The sequence below is a fragment of the Phycodurus eques genome, chromosome 10, assembly GCF_024500275.1.
Source record: "Phycodurus eques isolate BA_2022a chromosome 10, UOR_Pequ_1.1, whole genome shotgun sequence".
Lineage (NCBI taxonomy): Eukaryota > Metazoa > Chordata > Actinopteri > Syngnathiformes > Syngnathidae > Phycodurus > Phycodurus eques.
The window spans coordinates 10,829,880-10,855,969 of NC_084534.1; the positions used below are offsets into that span (position 1 = coordinate 10,829,880).

At 40.2% G+C, this 26,090-nt stretch overlaps 1 protein-coding gene across 1 annotated transcript; it reads right to left on the reverse strand.

Moving 5' to 3' along the window:
- Positions 1-5,913: 5,913 nt before the first annotated feature.
- Positions 5,914-8,759, reverse strand: LOC133408466 (eukaryotic translation initiation factor 2 subunit 2-like). Its single transcript, XM_061687451.1, is given in 3 exon segments — positions 5,914-6,275; positions 6,278-6,599; positions 8,571-8,759. Coding segments are annotated over 3 exon segments (873 nt in total).
- Between the last annotated feature and the right edge of the window lie 17,331 nt (positions 8,760-26,090).

The window sequence follows — 26,090 nt, forward strand, 5'->3', positions numbered from 1 at the left end:
GCACATAACATGTTGAGTAGAATAAAGTGGGATGCAACGAAAAGCCACAACAACAAAGCTTATCGTGGAGAAAAATAATATACAGGGTGTTTAAAAGGTCCCTCATGGTTTTGTATTGTTTATTGAAAATTTAACTGATATATAAAGTGGATGATATTCACAGGGTAAAGACTATATTAAGTATTAACCATCTTTTATTTGGAATGTTCATCAATAAATCAGTGGGGCACCTCGACGTGTGCACCACCTGTTTCGTAGCAATCTTGCCATAGTTCCACCCATGCCTGACCAACATCTGACAACATTTCGGGGGGGTCACTGAAGCACATGCATTCGTGATGTGTTCTTCAAGTGTTAGGAGATCCCGAGGCCTTGTTCCATAGAGACTTACGACTTGATGTAACTCAAGAATGCAGAAATCACATGGTGTGAGATCAGGTGAAAGGGAAGCCCATTCCGTGGACCACGATTACCAATCCACAGATCTAGGAACTGCTCATCCAGGAACGCACAAACCACAGCGAATAATGCGCTGGGGTGCCATCCTGTTGGAAAATGACCTGCTGCATATAAGATAAAGTCCTGAAGTCATTTTAATTACGGTATATAATTTCATGTCTATAATTCCCTAGTAAAATGCCAATTTTGCACATCTCTGTAGTGACATTATAACTCAACTCATTGTTGTAGCTTCATCACTCAGCATTATTAGTTCTATTAATCAGTATTACCACACTATTGGAGACTTTAAATGGATTGATGACTCTGCATCATTTGTACAATAGTCATTGGATCACTATTACCGCACTGCTGGTATCCTTACATTGCTTAATAACTCTTTGTACCTATTTGTTTATGTCAAAAAAGTATATTCTGTTATAGTGGCTTGTTAGTTAATACGAGAGTAGCGCCAATTTTTCAGACTAGCTTCCAATGTTTTTAAACATACTTGGCCAATAAAGGTGATTCTGATTAGAATATGAAATGCCAAAATCACAGAGAGGTACGTATGTTCGCAAAAACAGACAAACACACAGCAAGCACAATAGAAAACAGATTATTAACATACGAGGACTAGTTATAACAAAAGGACATTCGGAAAGGCAAAGGAAGCAAGATATATAGTAAATAATCCAGTGCCATCCTTCACTTCTGCAACTAATTGTCATTGACAGCAGGTGCGACACAAGAGGCACCGCCCACCAAAGATCATCAAGGAAACTGTAGTAACAAACAAAACAGCAGAACAGGCAAGCAGAGAACAGACATATGACATTTACAATTGAATTGTATAAGGATGTTGTTATGAATATGAACCCATTAATGACCTACAGATGTAGCTTCTTGCAAAGCAACAGCAAAATGAACCTTCATTTTAGAGTTTTGGAATTAGACTGTTTCATATAAATCTAACCTTAAAATATCTAAAATCAGTGAGCAAATAATTAGAAGGGCAGCGTGTGAGAGCATGGCTCATTTTTAAGTCTGCTCCTTTATTGTTGCACACTATTCAAGCACACTTTATAAAAGCAGTCAAGGTAAAGGGCTTCAAAAACGAGGCAAGAAAGCAGTGGACTCTCCACATTCGAGCAATAAAATCATCTCCTGCCTAAAGTCATTTCACAAAATGGCAGTGATAAAGAGATAGACAGCGCTTTATTGTTTTTAGATTGGCGGCACTTTGCAAGCTCTCTTCGGCTGTGTCTAGAATAATGTAAATATTTCACAGCTATGTGCCCACTAATACATTAAACAGATATATAAGTCAAATAAAGGTGCATAACTGTTTGTGCTTGGCATCCCCAGAGGGGACATGAAGCAAGGATATTCCCCTTTCAGCTGACAGGGGGGCACTCAGGTTTCCCTGATGAATGGTGGTCACAAGCTGGGCCTCAGAGATCAACCGAGACACCATTGAAAAGTAACATTAAGTGTGTAAAAGGTTCAAGTTTTCAACAAAGGACTAACTCCACACAAGAGTATTACAATTTCCTAAAAAAAAAAAAAAAAAATTCTGCATATGTCTATTAAATGAGGCTGGATTTTAATTAAGGGTGGATTGTACGATGTAAATGTACCCAGCTCAACTGAATGGTTAATTTTCCCTAGGTGGCTTGATGTGAACACTTACTGGCTTATGCAAACAAAAAGAGAAGGTAATTAGTGTACTGAGGGCATTTCTTTGTAATGATTTGTACAGCTCAGACAAGAAAATGATTGCATGCTGTGGGCGGCATCAACCACCAACCCAAACAGACCCCGCAACACAAATAGAAATAATCAGAATAGATGCTATCTCTTGGACGTACTTTAAATGTCAGCCACAACAAGACTCTCATTAGGCCGCTGACGAGGAATGTAGAACCGTCACATCTTTTGGACGTATCAACACAACAGCATAAAAATAACAATGGTCCTAAAATGTGCGGCTCAATTAGCAGAATCCTCAAACTCTTTCACCATGTTAGGAGAATATTAAATTGAGAATTTCAGAACTTTTGTGGGAGGTATTTGGTATTACTCAAACATTAATGACATTGAAAGGAAGGAAAGGAAAGGATTTATTTCCCCATTCGCATTGTCCTTTATGTGTATATTGTTAATGAATGTTGGTGATATGTCATAAATGTCTAAACTCAGGGTATCTGCAAAATTATTAAGATTAGTACAGTTTAATAGGTTAACTTTCTTTTTTATATCTGGAGTGGTTCATTTATTTTTACACTTGAATGGCAGTTAAATGTTTTTAATAACCTTTCAGACTGGCCAGCATTAAATAGAATTACATTGTTATGTGCACGCTGCACACAAGACTCCAGTATTGTGCCATTATGCAGGCAGTGGAGGCTGTTAACCTCTACAAAGTTCACGACAACAATTATAAAAAAAAAAATAAATAAATAAAAAATTGGGATGGGCATTTCGGCTCTTTTTCGAGAGCAGGTTCTTTTGGCTCGGTTCCCAAAACAGAGTCAGCTCTTTTCGACTCCCAAGTGACTCCTCCATTTTTTGGTTGCTTCAATAAATTTATTACCAAATGTAACCATGTAAAATTAATTACCAATTAAAAATAAATAAATATCGAATCTGCGTTATTTATATTGCTTTATTAATTCACATGCCCAGAGTGCTACAAAAAAATTGTAAAATACCGGCACAAGGGGTATAACAGTTTTGTGTATTGTTGAACTTTTGTGCATTAACAGTAAGTTCTCTTGCTTGTCTTTTGCGACTTAACGGAAGTAATGAGTGAACAGTACACACATGCTTCATGCAATCGTTTGTGGAGCCTGCCCGATATGAAATTTTAATTTTGCATAGGTATGCACTCTACCTTGTCTATTAACTTTAAAATGAGTCCAAATTTTAATTTTATGTTTTTGTTTTTCGGCACTTAGTATTTTTCATTTTCACCCTAGCTACATGTAGTCTCTCACTATACGGCAATGCACTCTTGTATCTCCCTCACTCCAGTATGTGTGCTCACTGTGCTGCATGTCTGTAACTTCCGCCATCCCACTTCCACTTTGTGTGGACACAAAGACACCACCGCACATCTTGACCAATCACAACAACAAATTGCCTCCCAATCAGGAGCCAGCTCCGGTTATGTACTTAAAAAAGCCTGCTTTAAGAACCAGATCGTTGGGGACCAACACATCACAAGAAATTAGACTTGTGAAAACAGATGCGAGAACGTGCATGAATCCCACTAGCTACTGTATTTTCTTAAAAAAAGATTCTTAACAGTAAACTTGAGAAAAAAATGCATGAACATATTGTTGGATCAAAGCGATCATAATAATGAAGATATAATTATATTTGTAATCCTATATACCTATATATTATACAACTGTAGAGTCACAGAAAAATATTCTGTTAGCGTGCTAGTTTGTAGAGTGTTATTAAGAAAACATACTTTAGATTGGTGAGTGCCACGTATTTATGTACATTTTTGAGTGTGTATTAATTTGACCCTGGAACTCAATATGTTCAGTCCATCACTTTCAGTGGGATTTTTTTTTTTTTTCAAACGCTGAACAACCCAGGGGTCAACCAGTGCCCCGGAAGAGATAAGGCTCGACATTTGAGCTTCCACTGTAAAACAATTGTAGGATGTGTCCATGAAACAGTGGGGATGAGGCTTTCTTCTTCAATAAAACTAACGATGAAAAAAGTGAAATTGTATCTGCTCAGTGTCTTAAATGATTACACAGAAATGAACTGAGATTTACCGGCAGACGTCCTGACCTCTCATCAATTTTACTGAGCACAAGGACTTATTGTGACCTTAAAATTGGCAATATTGAAGCTCAGTGGGGTGAGTTAGAGCTGCGGAAGGGGGTTAAAAAGACAAGAGAGCTACAACTGTGTTCTGCTCCTGCTTCAAATAGACAGAAGAAGTTGGGGAAAATCATAATCTCACACTGTCTGATGCAAGTTTAAATGCTCTATTGCTTTGCCGATCACGTTGCGCTCCCATCATCTTTCCCTGGCATCTTGAAGACAAATCTGGGCCGCTGCTGCGCACTCACACACAAACCACTACCCACGGCACCAACAGCAGCTGAAGCGTGATAAATGACACTCTCATCCCAACGGGTCCCTGTCGATGCATGTTCAAGTTGATGGGATTGAATTTAACCATAGAAATGACAGGCTATTCTTTTTTGGGGGACAAGGCTGGTAGTGTGAATGGTTTACATTGACATGGGGCTGGGTGATTGATGCCCCAGGAGGAAGCGCTGGCAAATTTCTATAGGGAGACAAGGGAGAAGCACCTTCGTCATAAACGTGAGGGTTTGCACTTCCTCGGATTCTGGCACTTTTCCTGAACCTACACACTCCTTATCCTCTTTAGTACCTGAGCCCTGTTTGAAGGAACTTGTACCTCTTAAACTAAAAAAATACAAAAATGGTCATATTTACCACATCCTGACATTTTTGTCATCAGTGGCCGATTGCGTGGTCGGGTGAGACACTTGAGTTAAGCTCCAGGGGGACTCTGCGGAACATGGGGATCGCTAGTGGGCGGAGCTTCCTGTGTCGCACCTGCTGTCAGACATCATCAGCTGGGTCTTTAGATGCATCAGAAGTGGATGGAAGATGCCAGATTATTATATAGTTTACATTCATAATATTGATGGTTTGTTCTATAGTGTTACTCGTTCCTCGTTTGTCATTTGCTTAATCTCGCAGTATTTCGTGTTTGTTCATTAACAACTGAAAATATTTCTATCATTTCATTTCTCTAGCATTTCTAGCGAGTATAGTTAGATTCTGTCTGTTTATTTCTGTTTGAGGCTTCCTTGTTCTGTTGTTGCTCTGTCCACCTCTTTGTTGTAGTAGTCACTTCACGGCAACCTTTTGTTGTCGTTGTTTTACGTTGATTACTCAGTGTTGTTTCCAGAGGTGGGTAGTAATGTGTTACATTTACGCCGTTAAATTTACTCAAGTAACGTTTTTGATAAACTGTACTTGTCAGATAACTTTAAATGCACTGCACTTTTTAGTTTTACTTGAGTATTTATTTGAAGAAGGATCGATACCTTTACTCCGTTACAATGATCGACATGCCGTTTGCTACTTTTATTTGTATTTTTAAATGTTTTTTTTATTTTTTTAATTAATAATTTTTTTGGGGGATAAATCTGATTTTATTGCATGAATCAACAATTACAGCAAAAAATGCAGAGGGTCAAAATAATCCAAATGCATCCAACGACTTAGACTGCAGACATCTGGCCTCCTGCCTACTCGGGGCAGCAAACCCAATCCACTTGCACTTCAATGTATTAAGTCCTTTTTTAAAAACAGAGGAAAACTTCCTGCCTGCCACAGCTTTGACCCTTCTGAGGAGGGAGGGGAAGCCAGGAGAACGGAGCAGGAGGCCAACCAACATGCGGTGGCCCTTCAGTTGGCTTTGGCACGGAGCTGCGCCCTTTTGCCCGTCACCGCATGGAAGCCGGTCTTGATGCTAGCGACGGAGCAGCAGGAGTGGCATGTCTCACACTGCAGGAAATAGAGACGAGTGTCCTTCTGCAGGATGGTCTCAGGGGAGCGGCAGGTGTGGCATGTCACATACTCCTTGATGTATCTTCTCAAAGCATATTCTACCTGTTTCTGTTGAAATCTTCCTTTGATCACAAGCTGGTTATTACCGTCAATGGAACAGCTTGTTCCAAGCTCAGCCAATAGGAAAGTGAGAAGATGTTTGGGCTGACGATGCAACAATTTGCAGATATCTGTGAAATTGACAAAGGAGGTCTTTTTCGCACCACCTGAGGGGGTTTCATCACAGATTTCCTCTTCTCTCCTGCCACCATGTCAGGGTTTTTTTCCCTCGTGATGTTAAAAACTTTGTTCAGGAGCTCATCATATGTGTAGTCTCTTTCGGAGCCAGCCCACGCTGATCCTGTGGTGGAGCTGATTGAAATGCCATCATTGTTTTTCCCCTCATCATCCTCCACTCCATCATCCTTCTCAAGAGGTTCTCCTTCATAAAAATCAACTTTTTTGGCCGCCTTCTTCTTTGCAGGAAGCATCAGGTCCAGGTTGTCCTCTTCAAGAACATCACTTTGTTCTCCCTCAATTTTAAGCTACTTTTATTTATCCAGTCATGCGTTTGGGCGTCTATTTTTAGACTCCATCTTTGACTTCCGTCCGTTGCACCAATCAAACATGAACACTAATATCATTTGACTCCAATTCACCAATCAGAAGACACAAGACAGTCACATGACTGTGCACATAGCCTTCGTGAGCCAATCAAAATGAATCATTTTGGGGGGAAAAAACGTCGCGCAAGTGTGTTTACAAACCCAAATACAACAGATTTATCATGCAGCTATTCAATTGTGACTTACCAAACTTGGATATTTCAGCCCACTTCTAACTTGAGAAAACACCTTGCGGTAAGTTGCAAATGTTTCTATTGTTGTTTTGGCAATCGATATGGCAGCATTAGCACTATCTCTATGGTGTGGCACACGCACACGCAATCACTAAGTCTGTTCAGCAAACAGCTTCTTCATAAAGTCATTGAAGGGAATAAAGCAAATAATGTTTCTGTCGGGCCCAATGTATGTGTTGTTGGTTTTTGGGCACTTAAAAATTAAAATAGTGGCAGGTGTGTGTCGACTTCCATATATTATTTTTTTTTCCATTTGATATTCATGCTCTGATTTAATTAAAACAAATTTTAAAAATCAGTTACTCAAAAATTACTCTTTAGTAGTTTTTTTTCATCGAGTACTTTCTTACTCTTACTCAAGTCAATATTTAAATGAATACTTTTTACTTTTACATGAGTCATATTATTCTAAAGTAACAGTTCTCTTATTTGAGTACAATATTTGGCTACTCTACACACCTCTGGTTGTTTTTCACGTTTCATTTCTATACTTGCTATGGTGTCCTTGAGCAAAAATTTATTTTACAGTTTGAAGGCGACAGCTTTACTTTTTTGTTTGTACTAATAGTCCCTCTGCACCAATTGGACGGGTGAGAAATCATTGACAAGGTGAAAATCATTTCTAGTTGCGATGGTATGTGTTGTAGATTGAGTAATGCATATAAATTAATCATACTTGGCATTTTCAAAACAATAATAAAAAAACACGTGATCTGTCTGGAATTTTGTAAAAATTAGAAAAAAACAAAAATGTTTAACATTATATTAGCTTGGAACTGGAATACATTCCAGTGTGAACCCTTGAAGCAAAACACCCCAAAAATGTTCTCCATAAACATTGCCGACATGTTGCACTGCAATGCTTTATATATACTCTGTATATTTTAGAGTAGTGAGAGTTTGAGTGCTTGTATTCATTAAATTCTTTGATATGAGAAAAAAAATGTGATAATCAGTAATTATCAATTTAGTACCAATGCAACCGAGAACTGTTCAACTTGGGTACCATGTACAGCAGAACGATCTGGTAGAAATGGGAGTTTCTTTGCATTCTTGGTAAATGTTTCATGTGCTGATGACAACTTTATCCTTACAAAACTGCAAAAATTATGTCAACCAACAAGGCAACATTTTAGTACTCTATTCGACTTATTGTCACGTTGAAAATTTATTGTATGTAACTAATGTGTCTCTGTAAATGCAAACTTCTCAACACCAAGTTTTAAGTAGGCTGGCTTTATGAAGAATAAAGTAATACATTTAATGACTTTAAATGAGCGAGTTTGATATCCCACATTATCGTCCCTAGTAAGAGACGACAGCTATTGGTAAGCATTACTACTAATAGTACACCATGAATTGGTTAGAACTGAACTTTGCTATAAAGCAATGGTTTCTGGATTCCTTTTTACACAAAATACTAGTAAAATCTAATTGGAATAAGCCTACATTCAATGTAAAGTTATAGGTTGCCTACTGTGTTAGTATGGTTTAAAAAACGAAATGCTTATGAATTCTTATGAAGACCAACGTACAAGCAGAATCATCATCTGCCCAAAAAATTACAAGCGGACCTGGCATCTGAGTGAAGGGACCCAAGCATTCACAAGGAAATGCTAAAGCCTTCCCCACAATGGAAGGGTTAAGAGGGTCATACCCAGGAAAGGATTAGGAACATGTTTTCCTCTATCTTCAGTTCTGCAGGCCCGGCTGCCCGGTTGAGCTTGGCACCATATTTATAACCAGTCAAGTCCTGGGAAAACACTCCTGCCTCCAAATCCACTGGGTTAACTAAGAAGAATGCCTGACGTCCCCTTGTGTAATCCACCCACATCTTATCCCCCATTCCCTCTCTCACTCGCACACAAAGTAATTCACTAGTATCAGTGCAGAGAAGAATGCATTTTAAACTGCTCTTGATAATTAACCCAGATTCATCTCCAACCCCATCTCTGCTGATTATATAAATGGCCATTACCACAGAGTTATGAATATTCACCATTTGTCAGTGGTCGTCCTTCTATCTTTTCAGGTGGGTGGAAATTGTGTGTAGTGGGGCTGGGGGCATTTGGCTGTGACTGATTGCCACACACATTACATTACATATAATGCATGACTGCAGTTTTGCTGCTAATAAGAAATTTGTTGATAATGTTTGACATCCCAAGTGATATTTATGCAAATGCCACGCATCCATTATTTACACAAACACTGTCCGTTAGTCATCTTGTGACAAAATAAAGAAGTATGTCACGACATTTAGCTATACTGGATAACTTACAGTATATCAAAACACATTTACTTGAGTTGAGCTCCAAGTTGAGTTCACATCACTAACAGAAATAGAATTTAAATGTGGGCGAGATAATCAGCCTTGTGAATTGTGACCACATTGTGTCAAAGCTGTGATTTTACCATAAGACTCGAGCAGTGACAAACAGAGCAGAACAGAGAGGAGAAAAAAGCTGAGTGGGAGCAAAGGAGCAGTAAAGGGAGCGAAAGAGGCACAGCAAACGCTTTCATATAAAAAAAAAAGAAAAGAAACGAAAACCTGCGCACTCACAGTGCGATAAATTGGGAGTTGACACAAGTCACAGCACAACAATGGGCAAGAACATTGGCTGGGGAGCCATCACTGAGAAACCGATGTGATCGAGCCTGGGAGAATTGTCTCTGTGAGCCAACATTGGGGCTTAGCTCCCAAAATGCTTCAGGATTAAGACAACATCCAAGTGGAGGTGGAGTTGGCAGGAGCACATTAGTCCCTCGTGATTTTCTCTGACATTTTTTTCACTTCTTTGAAGCCACTAATACCTTGTCTCATACTTGGCATGACATTTTATGGTACAAAGCACAGAAATACAATAACATAGATACCACTACTGTTTGCTTCCAAAAACTTTTTACGGTAATCCAAAAATCTGGCTGTTTGTTTGATTCTTTTTTCCACAAGTGCCTTGAGCCGGCTCTACATTTAAAAATGAATGAATTCCTCTCCACATCTGATAAAATGTCTGATCCATTTGAGATTATTGCCTCATGTAGCAGCTCAGTGGCGGTGGTTTGCACTTGAAGACATTGCTCAGCATACACATGCCTTTCATAGAGGGTGGATTCCAAATCCAGAAAAAAAACTTGGTAAGTCCTGTATTTCAAAGCAGTAAAAAGTGCTGTGTCAGCAGTATGTTTAAGAGTAGTCTCTGAAAATATCTCACCACGAAATTAGTACTAAATACCAGAGGTGTGGACTCGAGTCACATAACACGAGTCATGAATTTGCTGACTTTAGACTCGACAATATATTAAAAGACTTGCAACTCAACTTGGACTGCAATGACTTGTGACTTCACTTGGACTTGAACCCACTGACTTGAAAATACTTATTTTGAGAAGAAAAGAATGAACAGAAAGAAAAGTAAAGTAAAATAAAATATGACAAGTGACTACATAATGCTAAAGGTCTTTATGACTATTTATTTGGTCAAAGTGTCCCACACAATTATTGCTAAAGTGAACTTAGGTCTTATTATCTTTTAACAGTTAATGCCCTGTTGGGCACACTCTGGTAGAGTACTTGACCAAGAGGTCATTCTTTCATACACTACCAAAAGTAATGGTTTCATAAAAAATAAAAACATAAATCAACAATAAATGTGACAGTTAAATAAGGTATACATTCCAAGAACCACTGTTAACATACACAAAAACGACATTTTACTTAACAGTAAGTATGTTAATTAAGCAACAAAAACAAATCCACATTGCATTGTGGGAATCGCGTGGCTGACGTCGCGTATGCTCGTTTTCATGAGCATTAGAAGCTAGCTTTGTGAACGATCACGCATATAGTTGCACGGCAGGAAGATTGTGTGCTGTCTGGGCTTCCTGTACATTACAGTCTGGTTTAGTCAGTGTAGTGCTCTCAAGAATCAGTCTTGAACTGTATTTCTTTTTTTATTCACTTTAATAACCTTTATCGATCAGCGCACAGCTAGCATCTATTAGACATTAAATTACATTCTTCTTTGTGTCGTTTTCTTCACCTCTTTTTGGCAGTAAAATATTTTTACATTGCATTACATTACCAAGTGTTCCAACTGAGATACCACAGTTGGAACACTTGGTAATGTAATGCAATATCTTATAAAGCTCCAATGCACTTGTTTGTCAAATTTGTTTTGATAAAAAAATATGGATTTTAAAATATATTAGATCTATGAATGCAGTATATATTATATACATATTAATTAAATATAAATATTACATATATTAAAATATATTTTTGTTTTAATGATAAAATTATTCTAAAGGACTTAAAACTCAGTGTATGACTTGCGACTTGAATCGGGACTTGCCTGTCTAGACTTGGGACTTGACTCGGGACTTGAGGGCAAAGACTTGGGACTTACTTGTGACTTGAAAAGCAATGACTTTGTCCCACCTCTGCTGAATACACAGTATACGTTTTTTTTTTACAAGAAATTAATGGTCAAATTCCGTAAAGTTAAGCAATTTATCAGATTTAAACATCACTGGACTGCCTGTGTGGAGATTGCATGTTCTCCCCGTGCCTGCGTGGGTTTTCTCCGGGCACTCCAGTTTCCTCCCACATCCCAAAAACATGCATGGTAGGTTAATTGTGGACTCTAAATTGCCCATAGGTGTGAATGTGAGTGTGAATGGTTTGTTTATATGTGCCCTGCGATTGGCTGGCAACCAGTTCAAGGTGTACCCCGCCTCCTGCTCGATGATAGCTGGGATAGGCTCCAGTGCTCCCGCGACCCTTGTGAGGATAAGCAGCTCAGATAATGGATGGATGGATGGATGGATTCACTTCACCTACAAGAGCTCAGTACACTTCACCCCGTAAACATACAGTATTCAAGCCACTGCAGCAATACTCCAAACAATGAAAGTTGATGACACAACAACACAAAATTTCTGTTAGTACAAGTGTTGTCCATTGTCTATTTTAATATCCTGAACATCACTGATAATGTAGTGGTATATGCTGCTGCCTTTCATGCAGATGGCACATCTTCGCCACTGGAGCTTTTCAGTGCTGGTCCCAAGCCTGCATAAAAGGAAAGGTCGTATCAAGAAAATGCATCTGCCCTAAAAACGGTGTCAAACAACTCATGTAAATAGTTCCAGTCATTATCCTAAAAAAATGGTGTCAAACAACTCATGTAAATAGTTTCAGTCATTATCCTAAAAATTGGGCTCCAAACTAATTTCCATTTTGACATAAAATGAATAAAATACTTGAATAAAACAAAACATGGCCTCTGTCAATGAAAACAAAACAAATATATCGGGAGGCGGTTAAGAACATTTTCTTTTTAAATAAAAACACAAAGAACCACATGAAAGGAAGAAATTTGTATTGGGGCTTCACATTTCAAGTGAGTGCCAGCACATGCAGTTTCTTGAAAGCTTAGGGCTCTCACTATTCCAACAACTACATTCACTATAAGGGCGCAATGGTGAGTTGTATATTCAATCATTTGTTTTTCTTCATTTTCATTCTGGTTTTTCAAAAATATATCTCCATTAAAGAGACTTAGTACCGCTTATCTAGCTAGAACAGCGTCGGAGGCAGACCCCTTTTTTATTTACAGACCTCCAAACCTGCATTTAGTCATAAGCACAGTACTCTGATAAAAAAAACATTAATTTCAAAGTGAAAAAAACATGCTCTCCTTCAAAGTGTAATTTCTTTTAATCGAGTAAGGTGGAAGTCAGTGTTCTGAGTGGGGAGGTGGGGAGAAAAAAATTATGAAACATTTGATTCCCAGCTCTTCGCAGAATGAAGCTGACAAGAGGTCAGCATATAACCTCATGAACAGAACAACATCTGGTGTTTATTTAGTGCTCCATCACCAGTGTTGGGAAAGTTCATTTTCTATGCGAACGAGTTCAAAGTTACACCAAGTTCAGTTCACCAATCCGAAAATGAATTAGTTCAGTTCATAGTTCACAGGGGGGGGCGGACAAGCGGCAGTAAAACAGGCCCACATGTACTTTAACTAAATGCCAAAGTGTAAAAAGGATTCTTAAGTCGGTTTTTAAAGTGAACTCCGGTTGTAATGACATGTTTGGTATATATGATCTCTTTTGACTTGAGTAACATAACAATAAGATACAACGTTCGATAATCATTTCCAGATTTATATATTTTTACAAAACGTAATTGCAACATAGGCCGCCATTGTTTTTTCGTCGCATTGCATTCCGGGTAGTGACGGTCAAATGGGGATGTGCCCGACGCCTGGCGTTTTTAGCAGTAGCCACAGTAGCAGCCACTGGCAGCGATGAACACTGTTCAGCCATTTCAGTTCGAGCCAGAGTGTGATCAGGAAAATGAGGATAGTGAAGATGCTGAAGATGACGGGTGTGAAGAAACTCGAGTTGGTCATATTCATTGGTGTATTCTTAGCTAATGCTAAAGTTGGCTGATCAAGGTACGTGACCAACGCCTCCTGTCTTTTGCGTCTTTTTGTTCGAAAAGAAAGAATCTGGGCAGAAGTGACGACAACACAGCCGCAGATCTTTCGGCAGCTTAACTCTTCCGACCCCAGCCTCCCCCTTCTGACCGCATCCTCCCACCGTTCCCACCACAAGCTATGAATGCTTACCTCTTTTTTTGCATTCCGTCCTGATTCGAAATTGCATCCAAAAGTGGCGCAGCATGGCATTTTTAACTCTTTTTGCTGAAGATAAAAGTTGTTCGCAAGTGGCTAGCTTAGCTCTGCAGAGAGCAGCAACGAAACAATTTTACAACAGCCATTCTACGCCATCATTCCCAGAAAGCTTTGCGCATGCTAAAACACATAAATATATACTACTGTATTTCAGTCGTAGAGGTCAGTAGTTGTAAAATTAAATGTATTTGTCATTTCAATTGGAGCTCACTTTAAATCTACCTATCTAGCTATCTAATATCCGCAGGTAAGGCATTCCAGAGTACTGGAGCCCGAATAGAAAATGCTCGAGAGCCTGCGGACTTCTTTCTGGCTCTCGGAGTCACCAAAAGACCAGCTATTTGCAAATGTAGGTTTTCGAACGGAACATACAATACAATTAAGTCAGCGAGATAAGAGGATGCTAACCCGTGTAATATTTTATGAGTAAGTAACAGGACCTTAAAATCACATCTCAGGTAGACCGGGAGTCAATGCAAGTTGGCCAGAATTGGGTTAATATGATCGAATTTTCTCATCCTCGTCAAGTCTTGCTGCAGACTTTTAATACTAGACATGGGAAGACCAGAACACAGCATGTTACAATAGTCAAGGCGAGACGTAACAAATGTGTGGACTATGATCTCTGCGTCACTGGTGGATAGGATGGGCTGTATCTTAGCGATATTGCGAAGATGAAAAAACACAGTTTTGGTAGTATTCTTAATGTTTAGGAGAGAGTCAAATATAATTGAAAGATTTTTTTTGCTGACAAGAGTGATTTTCTTAAACAAGTGGCTATGTTTAGCAGCTCAGTTTTCTCAGGGTTAAGGAACAAATAATTGCAGGACATCCACAATTTAAGATCAGCGAAAAACGACTACAGATTACAGCAAAAAAATAGCATGAAATCATCAGCTGAGAAGGAGGATCTTTTGAAAGTAGGCTGCTTTTGGGTTAGCATAGCTACTGTATCAAATAAGTATTTAGGGTTATATTTTTAAGATAAATTATGTTGGAAAAATAATTAGTTTTAGCTGTAATGAGAGCTTGTTTGTATTTCACTAAACTATCCCCCCATGCCTGACGGAAGACCTCAAGTTTAGTCGCATGCCATTTGCGCTGAAAGCTTCCAACATGCTTGTTTTAGTTCTGTAGTTTCATCTGTAACCCAAGGAGTAAATTTCTTAGGATGCGTTTTGAGTCTAAGTGGCACTACGGTGTCGAATGCGTTACACTGAGCCAGATTAAAATAATTTGTGAGATAGAATAGGACAAACATAAGAAGGAACTAAGATAATTGCTGAGGGTAAAAAGCTATGCAAGTGCAACAGTGGTTGAGGAAATAATATTACGGCTGCTATACCTTTGGTTGAGGTCAGAACGACAGCAGTGGTCCAAGACTTAGAATTTTATGAAGAAATGGTCAGACATAACAGTGGTATAGGGAAGTACCATTACATTTGAGGTATCAATGTCCTGGGTAAAAACCAAATCTAAAGAGTTAGCGTTATTATGGGTCGGTTCATGTATTAATTGTACAAAACCAAAATATGAATTATTGTCTGAGACGCTGCACTAAGAGGTTCTGACGGGGAATTCATATCAATATTAAAGTCACCCATGATTAACATATTGTCTTCACGGGTCAACAAGTCAGCAATACATTCTGAAAATTGATTAAAAAGCCAGAGTAAGGGCAGTAGATAACAGCAATGGTGTTGTAGATCGCATAACGAGAGCCATGTGTTAAAGTTTGGGCTAGTGCTAATGTTTAAAACGGATTCCGAGATGAGGGCGACATCCCCTCCCTTCTTAATAGGACGCGCATTATGTGAACTCACAAGGTTTAAGTGGTAAAAATTCATTTGGTTTTAACCAAATCTCGCAAAGACCAATCATATTAAGATTATAGTCTCAGATAAGATCGTTGACTAGCAAAGCTTTTGAGGAAAGTGATCTAATATTCATAAGACCGATTTTCATTAAAGTGGACTGATCGGTGGTATTTGCCCCCAGAGTATTCATAGCAGTAATAATAAGATTGCATCGTCTAAAGCCTGTATTATATTTTGATTTAATGTGCGCGGCGAGAGATAAATACTGCAGGAATCTGGTATTTATTTCTTGATTTGGGGAAGAATGATTAAACATCATACAGCATTACCTCAGTAAAAGTTTAACAGTCTGCAATGCATTAGTGGGTAATTTATCAGAATGTGTAGTATTTCCCTCTAATCCACATTTAAAACTATGTGTCTTGTTCAAGTCCAGCATAGCGCTAGTTACCCTTAACCTTACAGACTCCACACCCGTTGTAACAGGCTCGTGAATCACCTGTGTGCTCTCGTGGGAACTGTCATGGAAAACTTAAACAGTAAACTATTGGCGCTTTTCCATTACAAGTTCCAGAAAGGCCTGGCCTCGCTCTGCCCTGGCCTCACTTGGCCTGGCTTGGCCTGCGTTGCTTTTCCATTACAACAGGCACCAGTCAAGAGTGGGAGGGGTTGGGGTGGGATCAAGAAGAAGGTGACACGCTATAGTTTCTTGTCACGCCTTTCAACTCGCTGTAGTTCATCTTCTGCCAATATGGATAAAAGTGCCCACACCTCCTCTGTCGACCACGGAAAAAAAGCTGCTTTAAGCCTGGCACACACTGCGTGACTTGGCCGAACCCGACTGGACTGGACCATTGGATAGAGTTGTTGACGTACCCCGCAAATTGATCAATTGCACAAGTGAACGCCCTCAGTAGCGAGCTTCTATAGACATTTGATGCTCTGTATTCAGTATATTGTAATTTATCAGTTATTCAACCATTAACAGCTAGATGAATTGTTAAGGAAGAAGCAGGCTGCTAAAAAGAGAGGGTGTTGGCAAGAATAACAGCGAGATTGTGGCTATTTGAAAGCAGGCTTCCTGGCTCCATTAATTTGAACGTACCCAGCGTATACGTACAATCGCTGTGATTCTGGTCAGAAGCTTCACTTTTTCATCCACAGGCACATTATACATTATAAATAAAGTTAAGTATTGATGTAAAACACAATATTTGATGCTTTATATACTATATATATATGGACTGCGCGACTCACTAAACCCGGAAATGTGTTTTCGCCGTCAGGGAAAAATTATCTGCGTTTTGATTGGTTGTAAGGTGTGATGTTAAGACAACAATTCAAATTTTGAATCGCGGTGCCATTGTCACCGCCTTGCCTTGAAAAAGTGTAATGGAAAAGCGACCACCCAGACGGGTAGAACCAGTACAATGGAAAAGGGGCACAAGTTTCTAGAAAGAATGATGGCGCCTACCCAGTGAGGGTGAAGGCTGTCCGCCCTCATCAAGCTGTGAGTCCTACAGAATGAAGGGCAATTATCTCTAAACTGCAGTCCCTGTTCGCTACAGAAGCTAGCCAGACACTGGTTAAGCGAGAAAAATCTGCTAAACCTCTCATCATTGCTTCTTGTAGGCAAGGTGCCAGAGACAATTACTCAGTGCCGACACATCTTTCTGGCGAGATTACAAGTCCTGGCTATATTCCTTTTTGTAATCTCTGATTGTCTCCTCCTTGTATCATTGGAGCCGACGTGTATCACGAAATCCGAGTAGCTAGCGCTGTTAGCCCCACGCTGGTGTCTAGGCCTACTGCAAATCAGCTCCCTAAGGCTAGCTTCAATGTCGGGTGCTCTGCCCCCAGGAATACATACACATTACAGTGGCTGGCTTTTTAAGCTTGATGTTACGAGTGATGGAGTCACCTATGACTAACGTGCGGGAGCCAGTAGACTGAGTAGAAATGGGACTAGCTAATGGGGTCAATCTGTTATGCATCTGAACAGGCTCGCTGTGGTCAGCTAGCCACTTGAGGCTAATGCTAACAGGGTTAGTAGGTGGGCTACAACCAATACTCTCAGGTGTGCCCGCCACATCTACAGTTACCAAACTATTCTGCTGTAGTTGGCGGACATGTCCCTCTAGCAGGGAAATCCTCTCAAGGAGAAGAGTACAAGTGGTGCAGGAGTGCATACCTTTATTTATTATACGCTTATTTGGTCTGTGTTTTGGAGGTGAAGTCTGTGGGACAGCTGAAGAGCCTCGTCGATATCCGGCAGTGGTGCGGCTGAAGCTAGTAGCCTTGAAAATGGAGCTATTCGGCTCTCAAAATTCAAAATAGTCGAATGTAAGGAGACGAGGGAAAAGCGTCACGAGTTTGTCTTTCCGACGCACACAGAATCGCGTGACTGGAACAGCGTCTGATGTTGTGCACTGCCTTGTGGTTCAGTTAATTACTCTTAATGACGTCTTTGGACGGCATTAGCAGGGAATGAGTTAATTGAGTTTGTATCAGAATATTTATATCCATGTACATGGAACAGTTCACTGGGGAAAACTGCAGTGAACATCAAATCAGGCATGTCACTGTCTGGTTTAGTAATATAGATTCCTTCTCATGACAAATATCCAAATAATTATGAACTTTCAAACTCTACATTGGTACCTTGCAGAATGTTTTTTGGGGAGAGTCCATGGTCGTTGTTGTACTGACGGAAAGCGAGTGTCTATTTCATGCCATCTCTGGTATAATGTCTAAAGTTGCTGAATATGCATAAAATGACAGCGCCCATTTACAAGTCACCTGATTTATTATCCATCACACAGCTGATTGAAACACCAGATAGTCAGAAAAAGGACAATCATATGAGACAGAATAATATGCTTTCTTGGGTATTGACTTTTGGATCTTCATTTTTTTCAAACTTAAGTGAGATATAAAACAAAATCAGATAACCTCGGCATCTTTCAAATCAAAATAAGATTGATTGAAAGGTCTGTCACATGCATCTATCTCGCTTCTGTCACAACACTTTTATCAAATTAATCATCAAATGGGGACACCTGCCTTACACTGCATAGCTAACACATCTTGGTTGACTGGCACTTCCAAAGAGGTAGATTAATTTAGTCACATTTATGATGGGGGTCTTAAAGGCACTGGGAAAGGAAATGAAGATGTTGGAGTCAATTTCTTTCCCAAATGGAGTAGCCATCATGTCAAAATTCTATCTGTTTATCTATTCTTCTCATAGCAAGAGGGAAAGTTGAGGAGTGGAATTCACTTTTTTCACCCACTGAGTTATTACACAAGCAGAGATTCGAGAAAAGTGGATCATGACAAGTACACCTGCAGCATTTAGCCCATCTTCATCCCACATCTATCTCTCCCTTGCTGTGATTTATCTATCAGTCTGGGCTCAGATTGACTCTGTGCTGTACAACAGGCCATTAAAGCCTGGGGGAGATTCACCTTGTCATGCAGCAGCCTCAGATGAAAAGCTAAAAAGAGCACATTAACTCATCAATATGAGAACATGAAGATGAAAACAGTTGTCAAAGGCCTGCCAGATATAACTGATCACACCTATTGTATGTAACCGAGGTCATCGGAGTCAAACAGCAACAAAAGCCACAAAGAACACGATCTGCGGGAGACTTCCAGAGTATAATGCTGAAAATTAATTGTAAAAATTAGCTAGGGAGTGTTTTCCTGAATTCATGCATTGTAGCAATGTTGTTGCAAGTCACCACTTCAAAATCTGGTCTATACTATTATATATGTATCTATCCATATTCTTTCTTTGTCTGCAGTGGTCATGTGGACATGTGTTGATGTGCCGCAAGAATCACTGTGCAGAACGCATTATTGGTGGCTGTCCCAGAATCCATCACTCAATAATAGTCACAAACCATTTACCACAAGGGGTGGGAGACATCCACTGCAGACAGTCCCTCATTCTAAGTATCATGTCATGCCTTCATAAAACATCACAGAATTTCTTCCTGCATAATTTCGTCCATTTTCCAGCATCAAGCACTTTTTTTAAATTGAACATTAATTGGAAAGCATGAATGTGAACACATGAAATGAACACAATTTTAATCTGGCGCTTTACGTCTTAGTTACAATTACATTAGTATCACAAATTTATCAAAAACGTTGACTAGTAAAAACACCAAAGCTTGAATGTACTGAATGTCAACAATTACATTTTACTCTCCAGTGCTTATTAGCTCAAACGTCGTTTTTAAAATATGTTGCTTTGAAGGAGAGGACCATTCAAACTTCTTTTTTTTTCACTTGAGATGCGAATTTGGCAAATTTTCCTGAATTGACCAAGGGGAAAATAAACATCATTCAAGTAAATCTTTCCGTTATTACTCTTTGTATATTATTTTTAATGGGATGCAAGAATGTTATCTGAATGTTCTGAGCAATCAATCAATTCCACTGTCATATTGAGCAGAATAAAGATGCTTGCCACCAAACCAGTTGAGACTGAATCAGCAGTGTCTCTGCTGAATGCCGCCAAGTCGTGCACTCCAAGACACGATCAATTAACAATCAATTTAACTCAATCAACAAAATTTTAATGATCGAATTATTGCGTATTCAGTTACAGTAAAATGCATGCACTAAATTTATATCCCTAACAAAGTTTTAGAGATAATTTGACTAAATATTTTGGGAAATCATGGATCATGGCGTTTTCCTGAGACTTGTGAACGTCATAGAAATTCATTTAGAAAATATAGCACACTTTAAAATTAAAATACCTTCTGTAGTGGATATGTCATCGCCAATGCGACATACGGACCATTCCGTCTAATATGCTATACTTTGAAAGAGAGCATGTGTTTTTTATAAATTCTGTATGAAATAAATATAATAAAAGTAATTTAATCAGAATACTGCACTGACTGAAAGCATGTTAAGAGGTCCATCAATAAAAAAAGGGGGTGCCTGTCGTTCCATATATAGCTGTGCCCTGCAACCTTCCTTCCACAGACCAGGTGAGTATTGACGACCGACAGAGAAGCAAATAAAAACATGGGGGCATGTATGCAAGCATGGGGCTGTAGTGCTATACCTGTGAGGGAAGGACAGGACAAGATAGAACAGGACAGGGACAGGAAAAGAAGCATGCAGGACAAGGGTCGTGAACCCGGCTGTACAACTGAAGTGTGGTGGGATTAATTATTTAAATTACAAAAGTCTACAGGACAAGAGTATAAGTGAGGGGATACACAAGCGATTTGCATATTCATGAGTTATTTATCACAGTAAGTGCGTGACCCCATACCCAGTGAAAGAGTCCTAGGGGTGTGTGCCTGCGGATATGTGCAAGTGAATTGACAATGTTTTACATGTACAAAGACTGACCGAAGTGTCCTGTAATTGCTGTGGCCACACTGCGGAGGGTGTGGACCCCACCCAAACAATTGAGGGGCAGGATCAGACCCAGGGGTCCACCCAAGAGCAGTCCGGCGGTCGGGACAAGTCCCATACCAAGGGAATGGGAAAGTATTCCACCTAAAAAGCTTCAACAATTAGTGTCCTCAGTTCCCAAACATTTATTGAATGTTGTTAAAAGAAAAGGTGACTTAACACAGTGGTAAACATGACCCTGTCCCAGCTTTTTTGGAACGTGTTGCAGCCATAAAATTCTAAGTTAATGATTATTTGCTAAAAACAATCAAGTTTATCAGTTTGAACATTAAATATCTTGTCTTTGTAGTGTATTCAATTAAATATAGGTTGAACATGATTTGCAAATCATTGTATTCTGTTTTTTTAACACAACATCCCAACTTCAGTGAAATTGGGGTTGTATTATGTCATCGTTAGTCCGTCAGCATAATGTGGTAGGGACACCTTACGTCCATTGGGCAGTCGGTGAGCGTTATGGGCTAGGTGTTTCACGCATGAGTCAGCAGTCGCCCGGCCATCACCATGCCGTTGTTAACTGAATCAAAACGTGCAATATGATGTTACACCTTCACGGGGTGCGGGACTTACAACAGCTTCAGTTGTTTACTGCCCAAAATCGATTATTGTGTTATGTATGTGTTATCATTGGTGTATTATGACCCCTGCTAGTAATCTGATACATTCTCATAAGTGGTCACTGATGGTGTAGTGGGTACACTCGCCTGACTTTGGTGCGGGCAGCGTGGGTTCAGTTCCCACTCAGTGACGGTGTGAATGTGAGTATGAATGGTTGTCCGTGTCTATATGTGCCGTGCGACTGACTGGCGACCAGTTCAGGGTGTAGTCCGCCTTTCGCCCGAAGTCCGCTGGGATAGGCTCTGGCGCCCTGCGACCCTAACCAGGATAAGCGGTGTTGAAAATGGATGGATGGAATCTCATAAGTGAAGAATTTTAGATTCATTGACACATAAGAGTGGTAACCCAGTCGGGGCACACCATGACAGTCTGCCATCTTGAAACTACGGTCACCGTAAGGGACAAGCATCACCAACGGTGAATAACTATGTGGTCCCTGCGATTCAATGCAGAGACTGAGACACCGGAGACGATCAGCTTATTAGCAAAAGTGCACGACTGCAGCACCATTATGCAGGACCATAGATATGCAATGGAGACAGTTACGCCATCGACAAGAATGTGAAAAAGGCAACTTAAGCAGCGGAGCATTCAAAAGAGGATAAACATTGGGCTAGCTTTCCCGAGGTGGAAGGGTCTCATAAGAGAAAAATACTTTAAAAGGGAAGCTGAAGTTTCCAGCTTTCTCCTCGACACATAAGTCAACACTTCCTAAATTAGCCAAAAGCTAACTTTTTTTCATTCGGTTTTGTTAGACCTTGTTGTTTACCATAGGCAGCATAACACAGGAGGGCCAACTGTCCCGTATTGTGTCGGAACACTGGCTAATACGGGGCACCCGTTGAATCACCTGATGACGATCTCTTGTATGTTACATCAAAACTTAAATGGCTAATATTCATTCATTCATCTTCCGTTCCGCTTATCCTCACTCGGGCCGCGGGCATGCTGGAGCCTATCTCAGCTATCTCCGGGCGAGTGGCAGGGTACACCCTGAACTGGTCGCCGGCCAATCGCAGGGCACATAGAAACAAACAACCATTCACACTCACATTCATACCTACGGGCAATTTAGAGTCTTCAATTAACCGACCCTGCAGGTTTTTGGGATGTGGGAGGAAACCGCAGTAGAAAACCCGGAGAACATGCAAACTCCACACAGGCGGGGGCAGGATTTGAACGCCGGTCCTCAGAACTGTGAGGCAGATATGCTAACCAGTCGCCCACCATGCCGCCTAAATGGCTAATATAATCCAAATAATTAGTACGTAGTTCTGAGTATCATAGTGTGTTGTAGAACAACATTAGCACTTTGCTAACATTTGATTGTCTTCGTTATCAAATTTTAGCTACATTCTAGCTGGATGCTACATGGTAATAACATTTTTTTTTTAAATGGGGCCTCTACACACACACTAATCTACACACACTGCCACATTTTTTCCTTCCACTTGATATGATATGATTGGACACAGCACTCTGTGAACAGCCAGCCTCCTTAGCTATGAACTTTTGTGGCTTACCCGTCCTATGGAGGCTATCAGTGATGGTCTTCTGGCCAGTTGTCAAGTCTTCCGCATATTGAACCCAACTGAGACAATTGAACCAAACTGAAGCAATTTAATGACACCTGGGGAAACCTGTGCAGGTGCTTTGACTTTAGTGGATGATTAATGTGTGACACTCAGTTTGAAACATTTATGCCCTCCAAAATTTGGGCTGATTTCTTCACAGTATTGCCAAATTTGTCTTTTGAATTGAATATATTCAAATTTATGCATATTTTTATTTGTTGCTTTTATAGAGTCCCACTTGTCACTAGAGAGAGAAACGCCATTTCGATTATTCTGTATGTCCTTAATTGACAATAAAAATCATTGAATCCTAAAGCTGAGCCTCTCTACTGACATCAGTAAATTCATCCAGCTGGAGTGAAACTGCGACTTCTCCAAAGTTTTCTATAACATGATCAACAATGTCTCTTCCCCTTGTGTTTTTTCCTGCGACAAATGCTGACAGTTGACAGCATGTATCTGCTGAAACTTTGTCCAGCATAATCTCTGACAACATAACAGCGACTGGAACCAACAGGTCCTCGTCAACGGTAAACGTCTTTTTCACTTTAGCTTTGAGAGACTACATAAGCCTTGAGTCCTTTGGCTAATGTGAAAAGTTTCGGAAGTGTTTCTTGGAATGCCCTGAATACAGGAATTTTCTCATGAAAAATGATGATGGCTTACAGACATTTCATTGATGTTTTGTTTTGGAATGTCATTGAAGGTGGGCTGATTTCATGCTACTGACGGCTAACGTCTCCCTGAAAAGAAATACAGCGCATTGGAGCACAGCTTGTCAAAGTAAGTCCCATTAAAAATACAACCCCAATTCCAATGAAGTCAATGAAGTCAGAATACAATGATTTGCACGGCACGGTGGGCGACTGTTTTGAGCGTCAGCCTCACAGTTCTGAGGACCCGGGTTCAATCCCCAGCCCCAACTGTGTGGAGTTTGCATGTTCTCCCCGTGCCTCCGTGGGTTTTCACTCCGGTTTCCTCCCACATCCCAAAAAAACATGCATAAATTGGAGACTCTAAATTGACCATAGGTGTGACTGTGAGTGCGAATGGTTGTCTGTTTGTATGTGCCCTGCGATTGGCTGGCAACCAGTTCAGGGTGTACCCCGCCTGCTGCCCGATGACAGCTGGGATAGGCTCCAGCACGCCCGCGACCCTAGTGAGGATAAGCGGTTCAGAAAATGGATGGATGGATGATTTGCAAATCATGTTCAACCTATATTTAATTGAATACACTACAAAGACAAGATATTTAATGTTCAAACTGATCAACTTGATTGTTTTTTTGTTTTTGTTTTTTTTTGCAAATAATCATTAACTTAGAATTTTTTGGCTGCAACATGTTCCAAATAAGCTGGGACAAGTGGCAAAAAAGACTGAAAAAGTTGAGGAATGCTCATCAAACACAACATCCCACAGGTGAACAGGCTAATTGGAAACAGGTGGGTGCCATGATTGGGTATAAAAGGAGCTTCCCTGAATTGCTCAGTCATTCACAAGCAAAGAGGGGGCGAGGTTCACCTCTTTGTGAACAAGTGCATGAGAAAATAGTCGAACAGTTTAAGAACAATGTTCCTCAACGTACAATTGCAAGGAATTTAGGGATTTCATCATCTATGGTCCATAATATCATCAAAAGGTTCAGAGAATCTGGAGAAATCACTGCATGTAAGCAAGGCCGAAAAACAACATTGAATGCCCGTGACCTTCGATCCATCAGGCGGCACTGCATCAAAAACCGACATCAATGTGTAAAGGATATCACCACATGGGCTCAGGAACACTTCAGAAAACCATCCATCCATCCATCCATCCATTTTCTGAGCCGCTTCTCCTCACTAGGGTCGCAGGCGTGCTGGATTCTATCCCAGCTATCATCGGGCAGGAGACGGTAAATACAGTTCGGCACTACATCCGTAAGTGCAACTTGAAACTCTAAAATGCAAAGCAAAAGCGATTTATCAACAACACGCAGAAACGCCGCATGCTTCTCTGGGGCCGAGCTCTTCTAAGATGGACTGTTGCAAAGTGGAAGTGGTCTGTGGTCCGACAAGTCCACATTTCAAATGGTTTTTGGAAATTGTGGACTTCGTGTCCTCCGGGCCAAAGAGGAAAAGAACCATCTGGACTGTTATGGATGCAAAGTTCAAAAGCCAGGATCTGTGACGGTATGGGGTTGTGTTAATCCCAATGGCATGGGTAACTTCCACATCTTTGAAGGCACCATTAATGCTGAAAGGTACATACAGGTTTTGGAGAAACATATGCTGCCATCCAAGCAATGTCTTTTTCATGGATGCCCCTGCTTATTTCAGCAAGACAATGGCAAACCACATTCGGCACGTGTTACAACAGCGTGGCTTCGTAGTAAAAGAGTGCGGGTACTAGACTGGCCTGCCTGCAGTCCAGACCTGTCTCCCATTGAAAATGTGTGGCGCATTATGAAGCGTAAAATACGACAACGGAGACCCCGGACTGTTGAACAGCTGAAGCTGTACATCAAGCAAGAATGGGAAAGAATTCCACCTACAAAGCTTCAATAATTAGTGTCCTCAGTTCCCAAACATTTATTGAATGTTGTTAAAAGAAAAGCTGATGTAACACAGTGGTAAACATGAGCCTTTCCCAGCTTTTTTGGAACGTGTTGCAGCCATAAAATTCCAAGTTAATGATAATTTTATTGTTATAAAAAATGAAGAATCTTGTGTTTGTAGTGTATTCAATTAAATATAGGTTGAAAATGATTTGCAAATCATTGTATTCTGTTTTTATTTATGTTTAACACAACATCCCAACTCAAACCAGTCAACCACAGTGCCGCCTAATAATAATAATAATAATTATTATAATAATAATAATAGGGTGGAATGGTGGATGACTGGTTAGTATATCTGCCTCACAGTTCTGAGGACCAGGGTACAAACCTGGCCCTCGCCTGTGTGGAGTTTGCATGTTCTCCCTGTGCCTGTGTGGGTTTTCTCTGGGTACCATGGCTTCCTCCCACATCCCCAAAACA